Source organism: Cebus imitator, unplaced genomic scaffold (assembly GCF_001604975.1).
Source record: "Cebus imitator isolate Cc_AM_T3 unplaced genomic scaffold, Cebus_imitator-1.0 Scaffold587, whole genome shotgun sequence".
NCBI lineage: Eukaryota > Metazoa > Chordata > Mammalia > Primates > Cebidae > Cebus > Cebus imitator.
Window position 1 is genome coordinate 553,080 of NW_016107902.1, and position 21,729 is coordinate 574,808.

At 33.6% G+C, this 21,729-nt stretch overlaps 1 protein-coding gene across 1 annotated transcript in view; it reads left to right on the forward strand.

Moving 5' to 3' along the window:
• Positions 1-20,794, forward strand: part of AGMO (alkylglycerol monooxygenase) — a 344,339-nt gene extending 323,545 nt beyond the window's left edge. Inside the window, exon 12 of the mRNA XM_037734209.1 lies at positions 20,050-20,794. Coding sequence (XP_037590137.1) covers positions 20,050-20,124 — 75 coding nt within the window. The 3' untranslated portion in view covers positions 20,125-20,794. The remainder of the gene's footprint in view (positions 1-20,049) is intronic.
• Positions 20,795-21,729: the final 935 nt, after the last annotated feature.

Genomic DNA, 21,729 nt, shown 5'->3' on the forward strand with positions numbered 1-21,729 from the left:
CCTCCACCTCCTGAGTTCAAGCAATTCTCCTGCCTCAGCCTCCCAAGTAGCTGGGACTACAGGCATGCACCACCATGCCCAGCTAATTTTTGTATGTTTTAGTAAAGATGGGGTTTCACCATGTTGGCCAGGATGGTATTTTCTAATAAGATATTTACATATTCATATTTAATAAAACATTTCTGGGTTAATGTTATTTCTGAATATTATTATTACTGAGTCTTGCACATGCATAAGACAGTATGCCAAGCACTTTAAATGGGAACAGCTCATGTTTGATATTTTTTCTGGCCTTAACGCACAGTCAGGGCCGGGCTCAGGCATGTACTCCTAGCACTTAGGGAGGCCTAGGTGGGCAGACTGCCTGAGCTCAGAGTTCAAGACAAGCCTGGGAAAATGGTGAAACCCTGTCTCTACTAAAATACAAATGAATAAATAAATAAAGTAGCTGGGCATGGTGGCACGTGCCTATCATCCCAGCTACTGGGGAGGCTGAGCCAGGAGTATCACTTGAACCCAAGAGGCGGAGGTTGCAATGAGCCAAGATGATGCCACTGCACTCCAGCCTGGGTGATAGAGCCAGCTTCCATCTCCAAAAAAAAAAAAAAAAAAGCACAGTCACGTGGTCACATAAGATGTTCAGTTGACATTATGGCAGTCAGTACGTAAATGCAATAAAAGATATGAGGCAAAAATTCTAAAGACTTAGAGGAAGCAGAGAGTATATATTGTAAAAATAAGGAACATCATAGAAGATTTCATCAGCAAGGTATCACTGAGACCCACCTTGAAGGACAGGTGGGACTGGAGAAGAAAATTAGAGGCAGTGAGTATGAAGGGAGCTATACAACAGGAAAGATCTGAAGTATGTGCAGGAAACATGTAATAAGCCATCTGGCTTGTCTGGAAAGATGTTAGGTGATTATCAGGAGAGCATAGATGTATTTTCCTAGGTATATACCTTGGAGAACTCATTCACTTTCACAGTGTAATCCCCCAAATCCTTTAAATCCATCTTTTTTTCTCCATCCCCACAGCCAATACTGCTTTAATTCTGACAACTGTCATCATCAGTTTACTGAGACAGTGTCCCAACAGGACTCTGATCAATTTCCACAGCACAGCCTGGTGCTGAAGAGCAAATTGAATCACATCACTCCAGGATGAGAATGCTTCAATCACCCACCTTGTCTTATAAGAGTCTCATCCCTCTTTACTCTTTATTTGTGCTTCTCGGGATCAGCCATCTAAGAATGTCTCTTAATCCGTTTAAAAAAAAAAAAAAAGTCTTCTTTTCCTTCCTGGATTGTTGTTTCTGCCCCCAAAACTTCCCTTCCTCCTGTTTTCGCTGGCAAACTCTTCATCTTTCTTGTCTCAGTTTAAATGCTAGTTAATGTAATCGTGTAATCATCCATTTATAAATGTTTAATTGAAAAACTACTGTGCTTCAGCACTTCATTCTCCCAAACACTCTACTTGATTATCAAGACTATAGGAGATGTCCCTGCTACACACAGCACGCTGCAATATAGTTGTGCAATAATCTGTATTATCTCCTCTAATTCAAACCCCATAAGAGTAGAGGTTTATCATTGTGACTTTATAAATATTTCCTGAATAACTATTTTAGTTATCACCTTTATGCTAATGAATATTGTATAAATAATTCATGCATGAAGGTTCTTCAAACAAATTTGATCAATAAGTGAATGAAGGTACAGTACTTTGTCTTATCAAACATGATTCTGACAGCTTCGCCTGACTTGTCTCCTATTTAATTCATATAACATATTTTAACTTTTATTATGGTATTATCCTTCAGTGTCATCAAATAAGATTCACTTTATTCAGTCTGGCACTGAATAGCCCCATAGATGGACTTCTCTTTCCATTTTTCTGTTATTCCAAATACGTTGAAGAAGAGTCAGGCCAACCTTTTCTACCACAAGGTCGATTGTAGACTGTGCGTCAGGCTTCTGCTGAGTTGGTCTTTCTTCCTGCCACCCCAGGTCTGATCCAGCTGTTGGGCCAGCTATAGTTTCATCTCTGTTCTGAATCTTCCCTGACCTTTCACAGGTCTTGTTGAACTCCTCATTTTTCAAAAAAAAATTTTTTTAACTATATATACTATTTTCAAAGATACAGAAAAAAAATCCAGAATTTTACATTGGACAAGGTTAAGCAGAGTTAATATCTTTAAAATTTTTTTAAAGGAAATAAAATTTTATCTGAACATTTGAAGGGCACTCCTCTCAATCACATTCTTTTCCGTTCTGTGCAATGCAATCACTATGCGAACTAACCACTACAAGAACTGTTGAAAGAGTAACCATTAAAAGAACTGAAACATATGGCCCAAAATAGTAAAACAAAAATTGACAAAATATACACACACGTGTACACACACCCCCCATAGTCAATATAGTATTAATATCTCTTATTCCTGTGAAGGAAAATGTAATTCTATTGACTATATATCCTTAATATACAGCAGATTTCTGCTTTAAAAAATACATAAATAATTCTACACTGTTATATTTTAACTCAAAATTGTTCTTGAAATTTATCCACATTGGAATATGAAACTTCCTTTTTATTTTTATCTACAGCATTTAATTGGTTGGATATTTCACCATTTATGTGTCTTTTTTCTTATTGATAAATATAATAGTTTTATTTCTACACTTTTACATGTATCTCTCAATGTTGATATGCAGAATATTCATTGTCATTTGGTTTTACTTAATAGCACCAAACCCCCAAGACACACAGTTTACCTATATAACAAACCTGCACATGTACCCCTGAACCTAAAATAAGGTTAAGTAAATAATACTCTTCCTTGTAAATTATGGTGAACAATAAATTGTTTAACCATTTAGATACCAGTATTTGGTTTTTAGTAACTCTATTTTGCTTTATATTGTTATTCCCACTCCACTGTTGTTTTCATTTACTTTCTTGAATTTCAATTAGAGAAATTGTATTTTTTATTTTCACTTACATATCTGCAAGCATTTATCGTATTTTTGTTTCTCTCTCTCTGTGGCTTTTCCATCTTACAACTTACTAATTTTATTTTCTTCCAAGTATGATCAGTTTTATTTGCCAGTTCAGTGGATTTTTAATTTCAATAACTATATTTTAGTTTAAGATGTTTCTATTTGATATATGTCTAAATATACCTGCTATTTAATTTTAGTCCCTTATTTGTTTCTCATTATTTCTATTTTTTAATCTCTTTAAACTTAAAAAATTTCTTACTTTATAATATCTTTCCTGCTTCTTCATTCCTTTTTATATTTGTGGCATAAATTATCCATTTGTTGCACATATTAAAATCTCTCTCAAAATGTCTTTTTCTTAAGTGTGTGTGTATTTCAATATTTTATTTAAATTGCCTTTTGATCACTCATTTAAAACTATTGTGAGAGAGAGAGAGGGAGAGAGAGAGACTGTGTGTGTTCATGCATTTACCTTTTTATTATGAACTCATCCTCAGTTGCAATTGTCAATGTCCCTGGTCTTCCCATGTGCCTTGGGATGTGGGAGCATCTCTATGGTATTTAACATTTCTTTCTTTTGTGGCCCCAACAATTTCATATGACAGACCCACTTTTATGTTAATTTCTCAGCTTTGGATATCTGAAACACACTCACCGTGAAACTCTTTGGCTTTTTCAATTTCTCCATCTGTATCATGAGGCCAACTAAAAGCTTCATGGCCACTTCTCTGGGCCAGTGGTTATTTTTCTTGTACTTTTTCATGGATTGGACGTCATTTATTAGATTATCATTCCCACAGCCCTCCTAGATTCAAGGCCACATTTCATGGCTCAGGTGCAACATTACAACTTCAACTATAGCTTTGTATTTCCTTCCTCTCCTTCTTGTTTTCCGAAGAATCTATGTGTTTACTTTTCAGGTAAGCTATATAAAATATATAAAATATATTAAGTTTTCAAATGATGCATTTATTTAAAGTAAAAGAGAGTCTTGTGTCTGTGAATTAGGACACTTTACAGAAGCCCTAGCCCCTTTGAGAGTATGAGATATGTACATCTATATTTTACATTGCCAAAACATTGTCAAAGGGATTGGGCATATATGTGTGTACACACACAGACACACACACACACACACACACACACACACACACACACACATTTTCTTTCACTTTCGTTCTAGCACTTACATAGGAACATAATGCATGCTCAAATGATAGTTGCTGATCTATTGATCCTACAGCTCTTAAATCTCCCATGCAAGAAGCAACTTTTAGTTTTATACTTTATATTTTATGTCTAAAAAAATACTTGATTTTATTTGACATATATTTGAGTACAGTATGCAACTGGACCAAAAAGAATTTTTGTATTTATATCGATTTCTTGTGACATTTTATTATTTTTTATCATTATTCTTTAATCTTTTCATTACTGCTATAAATGAGTGATGCATATAGAATTCTAGTGGAAAGATTTGGCTCATTTTTTGATCATAAAAGTTTAATAAGTTAACTGTTATGGTGTGAAAAGCAAGGCTCTTGGATTTTAGTATTACTTACCACTATGTTCATTTGTGTCTACATCTTACAAAAAAAGAAAATAGAAAAAGAAATCCCTTAAAATTATAGCAGTGTAGAAAGTGTAGTTTTCTAACGCCCATTTAAAAATTCCCCAGGAGAGCAGGAAACCCCTTCATGGACAAGAACAGAGATGGGTTTTGATCACAAAGCCATGAATTCTCTTTCTGATTACTGTTTGGTCTGAAGGTTTGCTGGAAGCATCGCAGTCCTAGTTAGACTGTTTTCCAGCTTTTAAATACACTAGTGTATGATTGTATTATGTGTTGACCCTGATTTATGTTGAAAACCCAGAAACATTTTTTCCAGAAGAAGTGCTTTGTGTATGTGTGAGCCTTTGAGGCCTGGCCTCATCTGAGAGTTGACTGGCTCACCTCAGTGTACTGTTCATTTATTCAGATGGCTTGCCACTAAAGGAGAAATCTTTGAATAACCAGTGGTATTTCCGTGAAATAAATACTGTGAAGCAGATATGTGTTGTTTAAAATGTATCACCATGATGTAATATGTCAATGCTCAATTATACGTTTGCATACACCTTAAAAAATCCTGTCTCTAGAGAAAAACTGATTGTTATAATACTGCCTTTCAATTAAACCCACATCCTAGGCAATCTGAGTTCCAAATTCCTAAAGCCCTCCAGTTAATGTGTTCCATGTTGTGGGGTTAATTTACATAAAGTCTTGGAGCTCCTGCTGCACTGTTTCAAATCTTGGTAGCTTTGATATTCTCCATAGTGCTATACACAAATGTTATAAACTCGTTTTTACAGAGACAAGTTATGATTATCAGCAGGAATTAGATTCATACGGTGATCTCTAACCATATAGTACTAAAACATTATGCAGACCCCCTTCATTTTGCAGTCTCTATAAAACACATCTGTTCCACTGTATGTGTTTTGAAAATTAAATGTACTAATATCATTCCTACTGACCCGGCCGCCAAACTCACGGGGGAGAATTCCAGTGTACAACCCAAACTGTGTTGAGTCTTCAGATCTTTGGGGAGCTAGTAACTCACTTCATCACAGCAAAGAAAAATGAAAGAAAAGAAAAAATAGAAAAAGAAAATTTCTGAATGCATGTGCTTTCTTTTGATCAGATTGTAGAGAAATTTAGCCAATTATAATGAATTTAGACAATATTCCTCCTTGTGAAATTGTCAAGAGTCATAACAGTCTTCTCATTTCAGGATTGTGTAAAGTTTATGAGTCTTGCTTCATAACAAGGAGCATCCCTGTAGTAAATACTTTGTGGTGGACTGATTTATTGCAGAGGATCATAATTGGGGAAAGGAAAAGCTAGTATTCAAATTTAATATTAACTTACTGTACTAATAACAGAAGGTCTTGATATATTACATTTGTTTTGACAGAATTTATATTGGACTCATTCATTTGAATGCTTGAAATAAAACTTCTGCTTGCATAGGCTCTTATAGGATCAGTGCTGTCGAAGATGCAACTAGAAATAGCAAGAGACACAAAAAGATACAGAAAGTGAAAGCATAACTTTAAAATAAGCTTTTTATGTCCAATAAGCCAAACTAAATATTCTTCTTTGTATTAAGATAGAGTAAAATGACATCGTTTATGCATTTCAGCTACTCGCAGGATTTGGGACTTACCCCAGTTGCAAGGTGTATTCCATTCTCTTGTTTGACCCTCAAAAAAGCAATTACATTCTTTAATAATGTATTAGAGCACTAAGGTTCAGTTTTAAAAATAAAAAGTAGCAAGCCCTACAGATAAGCAGAAACATATTAAAGCTCATCCATTTTTTTTCCCCTGCCTATTTGCCACTGACCCAAAGATAGGATTGGTTTGAATTGCGAGAAATCTGTAGACTTTGCTTTGGTTACTTTCCTCAGCCTTGCACAATGGTTCTCCAATTTAAGTGTGAGGAAATTGTCATAAAGCATTTGTATATACAAAACCATGTGTATTACACTTTAGGGGTTACTGAAGGGATTTTCTATGGTAATTTTAACTCTGGACAAGTTTTGCTGCATGTGCTACCTTCAGAAGCTAACTAAGGAGGTTTCTCTTGCCTTTACTTAGTCATGAGAGTTATTAACACATTCCCCAGAATCCATAAAATATACCTTTGTTATAATCATAAACACATTTTCAGCTATGAAGACATTTTCTGAAAACTCATAGTGTCCCAAAGTACAATTTTTCTCTTATTCAATGTTTAATATTGAGTATAAATTTTCCATAGATTTGTTTTTACAGATTTTTCATAACATAATTATTTTTAGAGATTCTAGTAATGTATTTCTCTATTTCTGTCTTTCTCTCTCCTTTATCTCTCATTGAAGGGAGAAATAAACAGCAACAAATTATGGACCATAGAAAAACTAAACATTTTAAAGTTTTAATTTTGTAACTGGATATATACAACACCTTAATGGCCAGACTGTATTTATTCAACTATAAACACAAATAAGCAAAATATTTTGCCTGTGAAATTTCTCTTGTCCCTTAAACACGCCATTATTTACCAGTCGCTGTTGAAATTGTTCATTACATGTTTTATTTCAGTACTTGCCTCTGCAAAGTTTTCGTAAGAATCATTACTACTTCTGATGCCTTATCTACCATCCCTTTGGCAATATCCACTAAGTAATTTTTCAAAGATGACCTTGGTATATCCTAACTTTGCAAAATTTTATGGAGTCTAGTTGATCTCTATCAAGGGGATCAGGAATCTTGATAGCTAGGAATTGATGATTTTGGCATCTATCTCTTTGATCCTTTGCCATTCTCTTTACATACTTCAAATATGTGGAGGATGCTTTTATAAAAAACTTTTTTCATGTCTTTTTTTCTTTTCAATGACATTGTGGTACTAACAATTTGGGCAAAAAGAATTATTTCTGGTGTATCTTTTTTATTATAAATTTAAGTTTTCCTGGAGGCTATCCTTGGAAATTTATATTATTTTAATACTGTGTTGGTCAATTTTATTTTTTAATTCATGTAATAGAACTGATAATGGATCTTAGAGATTTTCTATTTCTACTCTGTCTTTCAGCAAAGAGACTGGTTTTTGCTTTGACAAAGGGACAAAGAGACTGAGAAAATAAAACAGTTCAGCCATTTGTGACCCAAAGGATGAGAATCCATGTTTCATGGTTCTCAGCCTGTTTTTTCTAGGATACCAAACTTTGGAGCCTTTGAAGACTTCTTTATATTTTTGATTATGGTTTTCAAAAGTGAAGGGTAAGATAATCCATTGAGATGGAAAAACTTAAATATTATAATTTTTATTTATACTTGTTTAATCTCAAGCTTTTTAAAAAAAGTTCTATTTTTATGTGTCTCATATCAATAATAATAATAAAGTTAAATCCAAAGAGGGGCAGAGATTCTATGATGTATTTTCAATGCAAAGTTTAGAAAATATTGCTATAAATGGTGACCTAATGTCAATACTGACAATTATAACAATATAATCAACTGAAGTACTGACATTTGTTGAATGCACACAGGAAACTCAAGTTTTCATGTACGTTATTTAAATTAAACATTCCAACAACTGTGTAAGATTCTCTTTATTTTTCTTATGAAGATACTGAGACATAGCTAGATTAAATAACTTGCCTAAGGTGGAACTGTGATTAAAATTGACTTCTTTTGTATCCCCAAAATGCTACTCAAAGCACTGAATCATGGTTACTTCAGGGAATACTCTATTTGCTAGATGAGGATGATTCATCGCATATAAGAACCCTGTAAGGTAGCTCTGCTGGATATGATTCATTTTACAAGTTAGCTAAGTCAGTGGAAAATGTAATATAGCCGTGGGATTGATCTCATTTTAGTCAAATATTTTTCTTTTTCATTGAATGAAAACATTATAAAGATAATTCTACCAGAAGATTTCGAAATAAGGTCTCTGCAAATCTAATACATGAAAAGCTCAAGGTCCTATTACTCACCAGTAACATCTCTGCCAGCCGTGAAATGCCTGGCATAAAAAAAAGAGTGATAAATATTCGTGAATGAATACAACCTAATAGAGAGTGAATCAATGTAATTCTTTTTGTGCATCCATTCATCTTTGAAGTAGGTGTCATGCCTGTGTGTGTGTGTGTGTGTGTGTGTGTACTCCACACCTAACACTAAATAAACAGTGAATGCATAGAATGATATGAGTATTTGTTTTAGTGTAATTTGAAGGTTTACTATTTTGTGACTTTAATATGTTAGGTTTTCTTACATTGAGTGTAGAGTGAACATTTTAATAGGTTTTCAAGGGTTTGAATTGTCTAGTAAAGCATTGTTTACAAAACAGCGAAGATATGGAACAATAATTCTCCAAGGCATTTTTCTGACCTTCCTTCTTCCATTGTATCCTTCAAGTTGGCCATTTCCTTTGCAGTTCTGTGGTCGATTTGCTAGTCCAAAAATTTCTCATGGCATTATTTTGGTTCTGCTCAAAATTGACTCAGCTTTGTTGAATATAATTCTTTGTACATTTGTCAAAGAATATTCCAAGAAACACTATAACTAAAAAAATTGTCTATTTATTGTAGAATTTTTAATGTATATATTGCCATTGTGTTGCTCAGGGTCCCCCTGAAAAAAAAATCTGTGTAAAGATAATTATTTTGGACATAGTTTCATATTTGAGTAGCGAATTTAATGTAATATGAAAGAACAAAGCAGTAGTTTGGTAATAGTGAGTGGGAGGATATTAAGAAATTTGTTCATATTTTTGTTATAAGTAAGGAATTAAAAATTATGTTAGGACACTAAAATGGGTTTCAAAAGGCTGGTATAAAAATGCAACGGAACATGGAACACCATTTTGTAAAAGGACAGGGTTCGTAAAAGAAATACTCCAAACAAATAATCAATCTATAAATGAAATAGTTACCCACTGAAATCTTAACACCACTTTGCAGAATTATATTTTCCCAGCATTATCATGTAGCCACAGCTTTAAAGGCATCGTTCTAACTGAGGACCACCAACAAGAAAGAGCTGACTAAAATCTCTCATGTTCCAAAACCTACTTACCCTTTATGTCTCCTTATCTGTCACTTTCCGTTTTCACATTTAGCTTATTGAGTCTTTTAAGCAAGAATAGTAGCATAGTAGTCTCTCTTATATTCTTATAATACTTTATAATTTAAAAAGTAAGTCAATCCTCAGTAAAATCCTGTGAAAAATCAGGGAAGCTATTATTCCCATTTTATAAAGACAGAAACAAAATCAAATTGTCCTCTTGAGAAAAATAATTTGTGTTGAACTGGGACAGCCTAGTCTGCTGATTCCTTTTTCAGTGTTTTGTTTTCTTTTGTTTTGTTTTACTAGCTCTTTATGTCCCACATTACAGCAATTGCAATGTATATGCAGTACATCATTCTTAGTCTATTCACTAACTTACTAATGACACTTTTATTTTCTGTAAAATAGCTTTATGTTTTTGAATTCACAGTATCACTGTGTGCAAAGCTGGCTTTCAAAAATAACTCGAAAAATATTTTCTCTGCTGCTTTTATCTAGTAGCTATTTTTATTTGAAAGGGCCTAATTTAAAACTCAGATCAAATAATATATTCTACCATCTTGGAGGAAAGAAAATTATCACAGAAATAATAGACATATTAAGGAGAAGTGACCTAGCCAAAGATTTTTTTTTTCTGAAGTATTAGAATGAAAATAAGAATCTCAAGATAGAAAATTAAATGCAATACCATTCTCTGTTTTAGGAATATTATTATGTTATACAGAAAATTGAACCGTTACCTGGTAATATAAATTACTGAAGCTCCAATTCATTTCTTTAAGTAAACTCTTATTCTAATATGTCAAATATGGAAATCATTTTTAAAATACTCTGCATTTGTTACCTTTAAGCTTGAATGAGTTACTTAAAATTTCAGTTTCCAAAAATCAAATCCAGAAAATGAATATATATATTTTAAAGCCCAGGAAATTCCATTTGACTTAAAATATAAATCAACATCTTCTCTAGGTTTTTGGACCTGAGATTAATATTAGCAGAGGACCTTATGTACTATTTCATTGATATACTTACCTGGAGATTTTAGCATATATTAAACTTTTTAAATTATATTTTCGAATATATGAAAATGAAACAGAAAATGTGTTGTAATGCAAATAGATAATGCAATATCTGATTCTTTTTTGCCTGAGTCATGGGAAAATAATGAGAAATCAATCAAATTAAGTGTATACTTTGATCTTATCATTTCATAAGGAAAAAGAAAAATTATTGTTCCTGAAATGTGGAGATGTCATATCTTCCCAATACTCTGTATAATTTGAGCTCCTTCCCAGCAATTGATATGTTTTCTTTCATAATCTTTGCTTTAATAATTAAAGTGATTATCATCATCCTAATTATTTAGAGTGGGAGAGATGAGAAGTGGGGTGTTGATACAGGCTCACACCTTGCTTTCTAGCTTGAAAGCTAGAAAATATGTTCTTTGAATGTTTGTAGTGTTTATGTAATCAGTACCTGTGTTGCCAAAGCTTATTGAAAACAGCTGGGTGCCTGCTGCCTGCCTCTCCCTTTGTTGGAACTGTTGCCAGAACAGGTAGTCAAAAATGGAAAGTAAGGGAAAATTCAGGCATCTGGGGTGTCTCTCAGGAAAGCAGCTGTGGCTTCCTTAGGAAGCAGTCATTGTTTCCCATCAGCCAAAACTCTGTATACCCTTGGGTCCAGTTCTGACATGGCTGGTCCTGCAGTTTATGACTTCAGACTTAGGCGAGAAACTATTTGGGCAGTCCCATCTCTGGCAGAACACTGAGAGAAATCCCCCAAGCTGCCAGCCATATGTGGGCTGCTGGCCTTCTATTACCCTATGCTGGGAGGTTCCCGTTTTCTGGGGCTCTAATCATCCGTTTGACATAAACAAAAACAATACGAAAGGATCTTTTCAAAACGCAGCTTTTCAAGATAGACTGCCCTATTTTTAAAACCAGACATCGCTGTTATTTCTGTAAACATGACATTTTTTTCCTTAAAAATGAACTCATTTTTTAAGAGACTTTTTTTTGTTTCCTGCATAGTAGATAAGGCCAAATAATTTGTTTAACGGCACACTAAAAATCTTGGATGAGCAGTGTTGAATGCTATTCTGCATTTGTAAACACATGCTCTTCCCAATTGAAGTTATTGTGCATCAAGTATTGAAAACTGCTATCCATGTGAGATGACTTAGACTCTTTATTTATGTCAGAGAAATGACACATGTTTTGCTCTTTGGGATACGCTGAAAATCAGTGTGCTGTGGTAAGACGATTGGGAGGAAGTGGGTGACACTGCCAGTCCTTGAACACAAAAATGACCTTTTGGTAGAAGATTAGGACTGAATTATTTTCTTTGTAATTTTTAATTACAACAAACCTCTGGTTTTAAAATGTAAATGCTTTAAATTTCAGTTGTCAGTAGTAAAAGGTATTAGAAAGGTGTAGTATTTGGATTTAGATTAAATGTCGTGTTTCTCATCATTCAAGAGAGTTCTGTTAGGACTGTTAAGGACTATGATGAATCCAGCAACATCTTGTTCAAAAATCTTCTGTTTCAAAACATGCTGGTTATGAGGCAAACAATTTTGTGCTAATGTTAGGCATACTCAGAAAAATTAAATGAAATTGTTTCTAGTTGTAGCCAGAACTTATTTACAGACATATAAGAGTAAAATAAGAAAATGAATGAATTTTTAAATTCACAGAACTATCTTAGACTTCAAAAAATAGTGCTTTCATAGCTTTCAGAGTATGGGGGTCAGGTTATTTTTAACGGTTTGCCCATCAGTAATTTTAAGGAATTAAAAAATCTCAGCAGAAGGTCATGCTAGTTACAATGGTCATCAGATGCCTTGTTATTTTTCTGCTCTAGTTTTATTCCCAATTTTATAAAAACTAAAACAGACCATTCTTAAAAGTTTTCATAGCTCTGATTTTTAAAAAAATTTCTTCTCACATCCATAAAAAGTAAAGAACATGAGGTTCCATGGTGAAAACCAGAGGAAGATTATCGGTGGAAAAAGATTATTTCTCTAAAATGTACTTTTATTTACTAAGATCCTTTTGCCAACATGATGGTCAGTGTTTTTCCTAACGTTTCTTCTCACAAATGATAATTGGTCCTTTATTAATTTAACCGTATTGTAACCTTCTGTCCATATATCCTTAATGTTTCTCCGCTGTAATGTTGAAGAAAAAGTCTAAAAAGTCACTCTTCTGTAGCATCAAGAACGTGGATGATTAGAAAAATAGAAATTCAAGCTTCAGGTTAAACAAGGTACATTTTCTGGACACCCTATGAATACACTTATGATTTATAAATCACAGACATAATTTATAAATCATGTCTAAGAAAGTTTGGTTGTCTTTAAGTTTTCTCTATGTGTTAGTTGTGATACATCTATTTTCACTTTATGCTAGTGTCTACATACCTGTCCTTTTGACAAACTTAAACCAAAAATATAATAATCTAAACTGGAAAAAATTGAGAAGTTAGGTCAGAACATCGAGAGTATGTGTATCAAAATATTTAGACATTCTCCAGGAAAATAATGTAAATAGAGGTGTATTAGTGTTTACAAGGAAAGACAATCTAGTAGTTATTCAAAAACAGCTTAAAAATCCACATTATTGGATTGTCATACTCTTAGAACAAGGGTTGGTAATACTGGATTTTTTTAAGGCCGTCTATCTTGTAAAAATATTTTATTCATAACTTCTAATTCAAAGATGAAAAATTCACAGATGTTTTTGAGAAATGTAGCATTTTCACTTTATGCTAACTATGGTTTATACAATTTTAACCAGATGGGTGTACAAGTACAGTAGCTAATTCATGCCAACTGTATTAAAGTATATTCTCTGGATTATAGGTAAGCTTTGGAAACATCTAAGTGACCTCCAATTTTGTGACTAATATTTATGTTTTTCAAATGTTATCATGACAGTTTAAATGTGGTCTGGATGAACAATAGGCTTATCTACTGTAGTATTGTCCAAAATGATGCACACTTTGTTAGACAGTTTAGACTTTTAGAAGTGAGTAAATAATCGTATATAATGAAAGATGATTACCTCTGGGGAACTGAAATAATGGTTGAAATGAAAGATTCTGCATTTGTTGTGTAAATTAAGTGACTGCTTTTTGTTATTCTAAGTGTCTTTTGCTACCATTGAATAGTAAAATAGTGAAAATCTTATACTTCCATTTTCAGAGTTCAGCTGAAAGAGTGAAAACTCTGTTTTAATATGTATTTTGTATTTATCTTTTTAAAACTTGATTGTGTTATGTTTAGTATTTTTTCCTGTTTAAAAACTAATATCAGTAGATATTTATTGACTGAAGGAAATACATATTCTTTTCAATAAGTTGTTAACACATGACCATTCACATAAGCTTTCTTTTTATGTTGTTTTTCCTCAGCTAAGAACTGTAATATATATTTACAAACTAGTGTAATAGTGTTGATTTAAAATTTAGGTAGGAAAAAATCTTTAAAGGCCTCATATTAAGCAATGCTGTGATTGTGATTCTCTCTTGAATGGGGTATAGAAATAAGCACAAAGAGATAATGAAGATTTCCAAGTAATAGATGCAGGATCTAGAAATTATTTCTCTAATGTTTTCTTTGCCTTTTTCTGAATATGAATAATATTTTGGTAATGTATAAAATGTATTCAAAGTAAAAATCAACAATTATCAATTTCTTATAAATTGGCATTTGTGAAAGTGGGTTCTTGTAAAATTTTAGAAAAAAATCTATAATTATCTAATATCTTCCTGATGTTTCCAGTTCATAAAGAGCTATAGTGCATTTGGCTCTCAATTCTATTCTAGTTCCATTGTGCTTATTTGTCCTCTTGCACTAATAAGAAATAGAGATATTTTGTAGCAATCCAGGTTTGATCTCTCTGGGTTCTTATCTGTATAGCAGACAATGGTCATCTCAAAAACCAAAACATTGTGTTAAAAAGTATATTTAAGAAAGGATTAATTATAGTTTTCTTTAAATAATTTACAAGAAAAAAACTCACCTCATCCAAAAGTGGGTAAAGGATTTGAACAGACACTTCTCAAAAGGAGACATTTATGCAGCCAACAAACATATGAAAAAAGTTCATCATCACCGGTCATTAGAGAAATGCAAATCAAAACTACAATGAGGTACAGTATCATGCCAGTTAGAATGGTGATCATTAAAAAGTCAGGAGACAACAGATGCTCGAGAGGATGTGGAGAAATAGGAACTCTTCCACACTGTTGGTGGGAGTGTAAATTAGTTCAACCATTGTGGAAGACAGTGTGGCAAATCCTCAAGGATCTAGAACTAGAAATACCATTTGACCCAGCAATCCCATTACTGGGTATATACCAAAGGAGTGTAAATCATTTTGTTATAAAGACATATGCACATGTATGTTTATTGTGGCACTGTTCACACAACAGCAAAGACTTGGAACCAACCTAAATGCCCGTCAATGATAGACTGGATAAAAAAAAAATGTGGCACATATGTACCATGGAATACTATGCAGCCATAAAACAGGATGATTTCATGTCCTTTGCAGGGGCATGGTTGAAACTGGAAACCGTCTTTCTCAGCAATGTGACACAAGAACAGAAAACCAGACACGGCATGTTCTCACTAATAAGTGGGTGGTGAACAATGAGACCACATGGAAACAGAGAGGGAAACATCACAGGGAACTAGATAGAGGAGGGATGGCACTAGGAGAAATACCTAATGTAGATGACGGGGTGATGGATGCAGCAAACTACCATGACATGTGTATACCTATGTAACAAATATGCACGTTCTGCACATGTACCCCGGAACTTAAAGTATAATAAATAAATAATTTAGAAAAAATACTGCATGTTTAATGTGCTTCCTTTAAAACAATTCTTACTGTTGTGATTGTTATAGTTCTATTAAATAATCAGTTATCTGGTATTTTATAAACCTCAGTGATATTACAGAAATAATTTTTCTGAAAAATGTACTCTTCTCTTTAGGGCCAGTGTATACCTTTGTTAAGAATACAAAATAGGTATTCTAATTCTTAACAAACTTTAGGGAAATTTTAGGAAACAAGTATGTAAACCTATATTTGGCTGAAAACTTATACAATTGACCAAATAGTAATAACTTTTCAATTGGTTGTAAAGTGACTAAGTCTGATATCTTTACAAAAATGCCATTTTACACTTAAAATAAATCCAATTCCTTCCTTGACAAAGTAGAGTAAGTGACTTGACCATTCAACAAAATGACTTAGCTCATTTAACGTGGTTATTCATCTTATTAGTGATTCTGGCATATTTATGTAATCATACCGCTGCTGCAATACATACAAAATTGAATAAGATACAGCTTGGTGAGTGTTTCCTATCTTAATCTTTGTGACAATAAATACATGTTTGGAAGACTAAAAATTTTGGCAATTTCAGAGATTTCATTTCTCTTTTGAATAATTATTCAAGTACATTAAATCTCTCATTTTACTTGCAAGTTTGTCTAAAAGCTAAATTATTTGAAAAGTCTTATTTTATCACTTCCACAAAGGCTGTAGGAGATTGCTAGCTAGTTGTAATTAAAACTCTCCACTGCTTAAGGAGACATTTTTCTTTTCTCTTCAGGTTGCTTAAGGTTTAATATAGAAAGTGGATTAAAACCAGAATAGACAGATATGTACATAGGTATAAGTCAAATCTAACAGGTTTCTTTGTACTTTGAGGGTTTGCAATTTGAGAGCATGCAACAAGCACATAAATGCCTCTTATAATACTATTCTGTCCTTTAAGATTAGATGCTGGATTTGCTCATCATTAGAGCCATTTTGAATTAAGTCTCTTAAAATACAGACATAAACCTGGGTGAGATGGCACATCCCTATTGGCCCAACTACTTGGGAAGCTGAGATGGGAGGAATGCTTGAGTCCAGGAGTTGGAGTCCAGCTTGGGCAACATAGCAAGACCTTGTCTCTTAAAACAAAAGCAACACACACACCCCTCCCCACCCTGAGAGGAGCAGCAGAATAAAATGCCAGTCACCACTAGGCTTCTGATATGGATTAGTGACAGATTAGCCACCTGCCAATTGATGAACTTTTTGGAAAGGCATGGTGGAAACGTGACAGCATCTGTACAGGGCAAAGTTCAGGCATCAGAGTTGAGGTTCCTGGGAAGTCAAGGAAATAGCCTGAAGACAAGGACCACTAATGATGTGTTAGTGCAAGGAGGGCTTGACACTAAGAATGAACTTCCTCTGCTTTATATTTTGAATCCAGCTGTTAAAATCATGGGGCTTGCCTAGAACTAGGATAAAATAATTGTGCATTGAGTTTGTATATATCTGGAAACATCATATCTGGAGATTAGAGATGAATATTGCAAAATAAAAAGTCTACAGTTTTCTTCTATTCTTCTACTATCCTAGGTAGGAATTCTGTCTTTATTTAACAAATGTTTAAGAAATGTGTTAATGAACTATGAAGTAAAGTGATACATTCAGTCTAATCAATGAAGGAGAACTAAAATAAATGGCTTAATATAAAAATCAAAAGAACAGTTGGACAAAGGAAAATTTTAAATGGAGTGACTACAGTAATCAAGTGGTTATATTGATTCTACAGTAAATAATTTTCTGGCTTAAAATTATATGTCCAATGTATATTTGGATCTATTATGCCTTATCTATGATACATAAAAACATATATATTCTAAAATATAAAATCAACTGTTTTCTTCTACTGAAATATTTTCTAATGGAATGGTGAATATTTCAGAATCACATAGTTTTAGAAGGACACATTTTATTTTATTTCTATGATCTTGTGCCAATCTGGATTTTATTATATGTAAAAACTCCAAATTTGTTCTTAAGATACTGATTGTGAAAAGGTCTCAGAAGCCTAGCAGTTACTGACACAAGAAAAAACAATAACTAGGAAAATCCAAGTGATGACTACAAAAAGGAAATGAATTCACTATGAATGTTCATATTCTTTGAAATGATTTCCTAGGTTTTGCAGTTAGATTTTCTTGGGGTTACTAGGTAAATGTGAAACATTATTCTAGCTCTGATATTTAGTAGTTCTGTGATTCCTTGGTAATACCACATGAATTTTGAGTTCCCACTGTCCCATTGCCAAATTGGATACCAGTACTCCAAAGTTTGTCATGAGAATTGGGTGACATAATCTAATAACGGCCTGTAGCACAATGCTGGCCTAAGCAGAGGTCTCCAGTGCACATCAATACAATTGGATCCTGAGCCCTAGGCTTAACCAGTTGTACATCTCTTTGAAGGGATAAGACATAGGAGCCTGAAACAAGCAAGCAAGCAACCAAACAAAATAAGACTGTGAACTGCAGCACTGCGTTTTTGGTAGGAATTTAAAAGCATCTCAGATAACTGAAAAGAAGGTTTTTGTGATTTAGTTAGAGGTAGGTCCTAGAGAATAAAGGATGTGAATCACAGTTTCAAAGGTGGAAGGATTTAGTGGGAAATGGTGGATTAATAACAAGGCATAACTAGAATTGCAATCTCTTCCACTTTCTCTTTAGGTAAAACTTTTTAATAGTACTGGGAGTTGAGATGAAAGTATAGACAGTCTAGGGGAACTGAGAGTGGAAAAGAGGAGAATTACGAGATTTATGAGAATACTCTGAAAACTTTATATACAACTTTGAGGTTTCACTGAAGTAATTCTCCTCAGCCTTCCCTCAGTGAGATTATCCTTGTGACTGTACAATAAAGACTTCTATGGCCAAATATAGTTTAGATTCCTCCACCCTGCACAACACAAGGTATCTATTAGTTGCCTGATGGATATTCTTGATCTAAAGTAAATGATTTACTCTGATATTATAGATTCATCATCTCTCACTGGAAAAGCCACCTTCTCAGCACCATTCTCAGCATTAACCCATTTTCATGGACAAGTGCTGCAACTCACTGCACGAGTCTTAGAGCTTTCACAAATACTACCCCCATCGCTGTATTATTTTACCTGGCACCACCAGAAGAAATCCCATGAGGTCATTTCTCTTGAGCTACAGTCAAAAGAAACAAAATCAAAACCAGCCTTTAAATATATTGTATTTGACTTCTGAGGCAACTCCAAAATGTTAATATTATTCTTGATTTCTCCTTCAATTTAACTGCTGATTTTATTGGTAATATTTTTCATATTGTGGGTGTTGTATGCTAAAAGGAATGCATGAATTTGTAGAGGTGCATCAAACTGGCTAATGTGAAGGATGGTGGTTCTCTAGAAAGATCCAGGAGGTTCATATGAAACTGGACAGCCCACTCGTAAATCTAAATATCCTTGTCTGCGAGCGATTTTTGGCTTGTTTGTATTTTGATTGTTGTTGACGTTTTTTCCTTATTCATGCTTTAATAGCAAAATCAGCATAGTTCAAGGTATTTTCTGTGAATTCACAGCTGTCCTCAGTTAACAGCCTTGACTTTACCACAGTTTCCTACCCTAGAATGCTCCCATGACTTCATCTTATTACTTAAATGTGCTCTCTTTGTATATTTTAGTGAATCTTCCAGGTACAGTGATATTCTTCTGGGGGAGAGGCATCTGGTCCTATTTTCATAGTTTGGAGGGGAAATATACACATATATGAAAAAATATGGAGAAATTCCCACACAGCTATCCCAATAAATCTGGTCGTTTTAGCATTGTTTGCTTTCATCATCATTCCAGTACTCCCTGAACTCAAATGGTGATCAGGAAAGCAATCCTATCGTTTTAATTATTAGTGCTTAGGTAAGAGCAAAGGGAATGGCTTGCTTTTGGGAAACTTGATGGTGCAAAGACGATGACCAGTACCTGGAGTGAACAAACTCAACGAACTTTTGAGGGTGCTTTAATATGATTTAGTTAAGTCTTCAGTGTGAAAGAAATTTGCAGTTACATTTTTACACCTGATAAGATCAGAAGACTGAGGAGGTAAATCAGCAGCAGTGTGAATTTAATTCACGTTGGGCGAAGTTCATAGTAAGGTAGATCATATTGCCTTGGAGGGATTCTTTAACCATGTTTTTATTTCTCCTATTCCAAAGGTTTCTTAACTTATGTAAGCAATTAGATCATTTAGCATAATACGTACAACATGCTGTACCCCAGATGTCAGAAGAAAGGTTTGAATATCTAACTTACTAGCCCCATTGCTTGAAATGACCCAGATTTGTGAAGATAAGAAAAAGCCACAGAAATAAAACTCTTAACTCCAGCTCCTGTCTTCACATGCCATGTTTTAAGTTAAATTGGCTAATTTCTATCAGTGAACAATTGCTACATTTAATTTAAATAACTTGACTGCCTAAAATGTCCCTGTTGATTTTCCTCTAGGGAAATATTTTTAATTCAGTTGAGCAAAAGTATTGATTCACTTCTACCCTTTTTTTCTGTTTGTGTTTTATTTCTTCAGATTGTTTTTTCCATTTGCATTGCTTTCTGGGGAGTTAGAAGCATGAAACAACTCACCTCTGGCCCTTGGAAATAACCTGAATTGGTACATTATTCTCTTCTTTTAATCAGTTGTCCATAACCATATTATGACTGCATATTAAAATGTAATTATCTTCTATAATGCTTATATGAACTATTTCTTTAATGAAAGGTAAAATTACTTATTTACTATTGTTTGCTTTTCACATTTGTTATTTTCTATCAAAATTAAAGTCAGTTGTGGTTACTTCCCCCCTTTGATGCTACAATTAAAAAAATTTCAAATATAATGATGTTATATTAACCAATAGCATATAAGACAAGTATAAAAAGAAGAGATAAAACTTAAAAAACAGTAAAAAAGAAGGAATATTGCCCTTGCATCGATTTAACAATGTTTCCTTTGATATTTGCTAAATTTATGCATAGATACAGATTTGTAGTCATAAAAATGTATTACATTAGTTGTCTTACTAAGGCCTCATTTACCTTTCCAAACCATATTACCTAAGGAGCTGCATTCCAGAAAAAGACATCAGGGAAAGAAAAATGAATAGAATGTGTCAGAATTAATGTGTTCAACTGGTTGCTTTGTCATACATTTCTCTAATATGCTTGATCAGTTTGTTTTGGCAGACTGAGCAGAAAGCAGCAATTCTGTATTACTTAAAATTGCTACAGCAATGTTAATTCTCTAAATAAAATTACCCAAGGCGTTGTGTGTACATTGTTCATTGGGATTGTAAAAATCCGCCAACTGTTTCATTAGGAGGAAACTGACAGGGATAAGCAGGATGAAGTCCAAAGAAGGAGGACTGGAAAAAGTTTTAAAAAATTATTTGTTGTTCATTTCTCCAATATTTCTTGAAATCAAGTTAAAATTTAATAATTTAATAAATGTAAATAATCAAAGATGCATGCATTAAAAAAAATAATGGTGTCCTTCATTGAGCTTTGCCTGTATTTATCACTGGGTTAAAGAGCCTGACTAGTAGATAATCTCATATTAGAAATATGTTATTTAATCTTTGAATGGACAAAAATATTGGAGTATTAAGAGAATCTGCAGGTGTCTGTGTGAACTCAGGATACAGAATTGTAGCACATTTAGTTTTCCAAATGGAACAACAGAGGAAAATTAAATTTTGCACGATGGAAATGTAACAAATTCTATCTCAAGTATCAGAAGTGGGTTTGGCTTTGCTTCATTCTTTTTACACTGCTTAATTTTACACATAGTTATAGAAAATATGTAAGCCTGTAACAAATATTAAATCCTGCTTTGGTCCCTTACCAACTATTTTTGCAGTTTTTGTGTGTACAGAATCATGTTACAGTAGGGAGCCCTCTGCTGGCTTGAAATTATGAAATTTAAGATCTAAATGTTCTCAAAACCCTGATTTTACATTCTAGAGACTTTTCAATGTGTAAAACACATTCTTTAGTAATGGCAAAGGGAAAGATACTTTTTGCTAATCTTTAAATAGTTGTTTAGTATGTCAGAAGACCTTAATGGTTTCCCAAGGGATGATGCATAAGTATGTGTATATCCTTTTGTAACTGGGTGGCGAGACAACAGGGGCTCAGCTCCCTCCCCGTGGTCGCCGAAGATGTAACCAACAGGGTGTGTCCAGGTTCTTGGGCTCATTTGCCCCAGGAA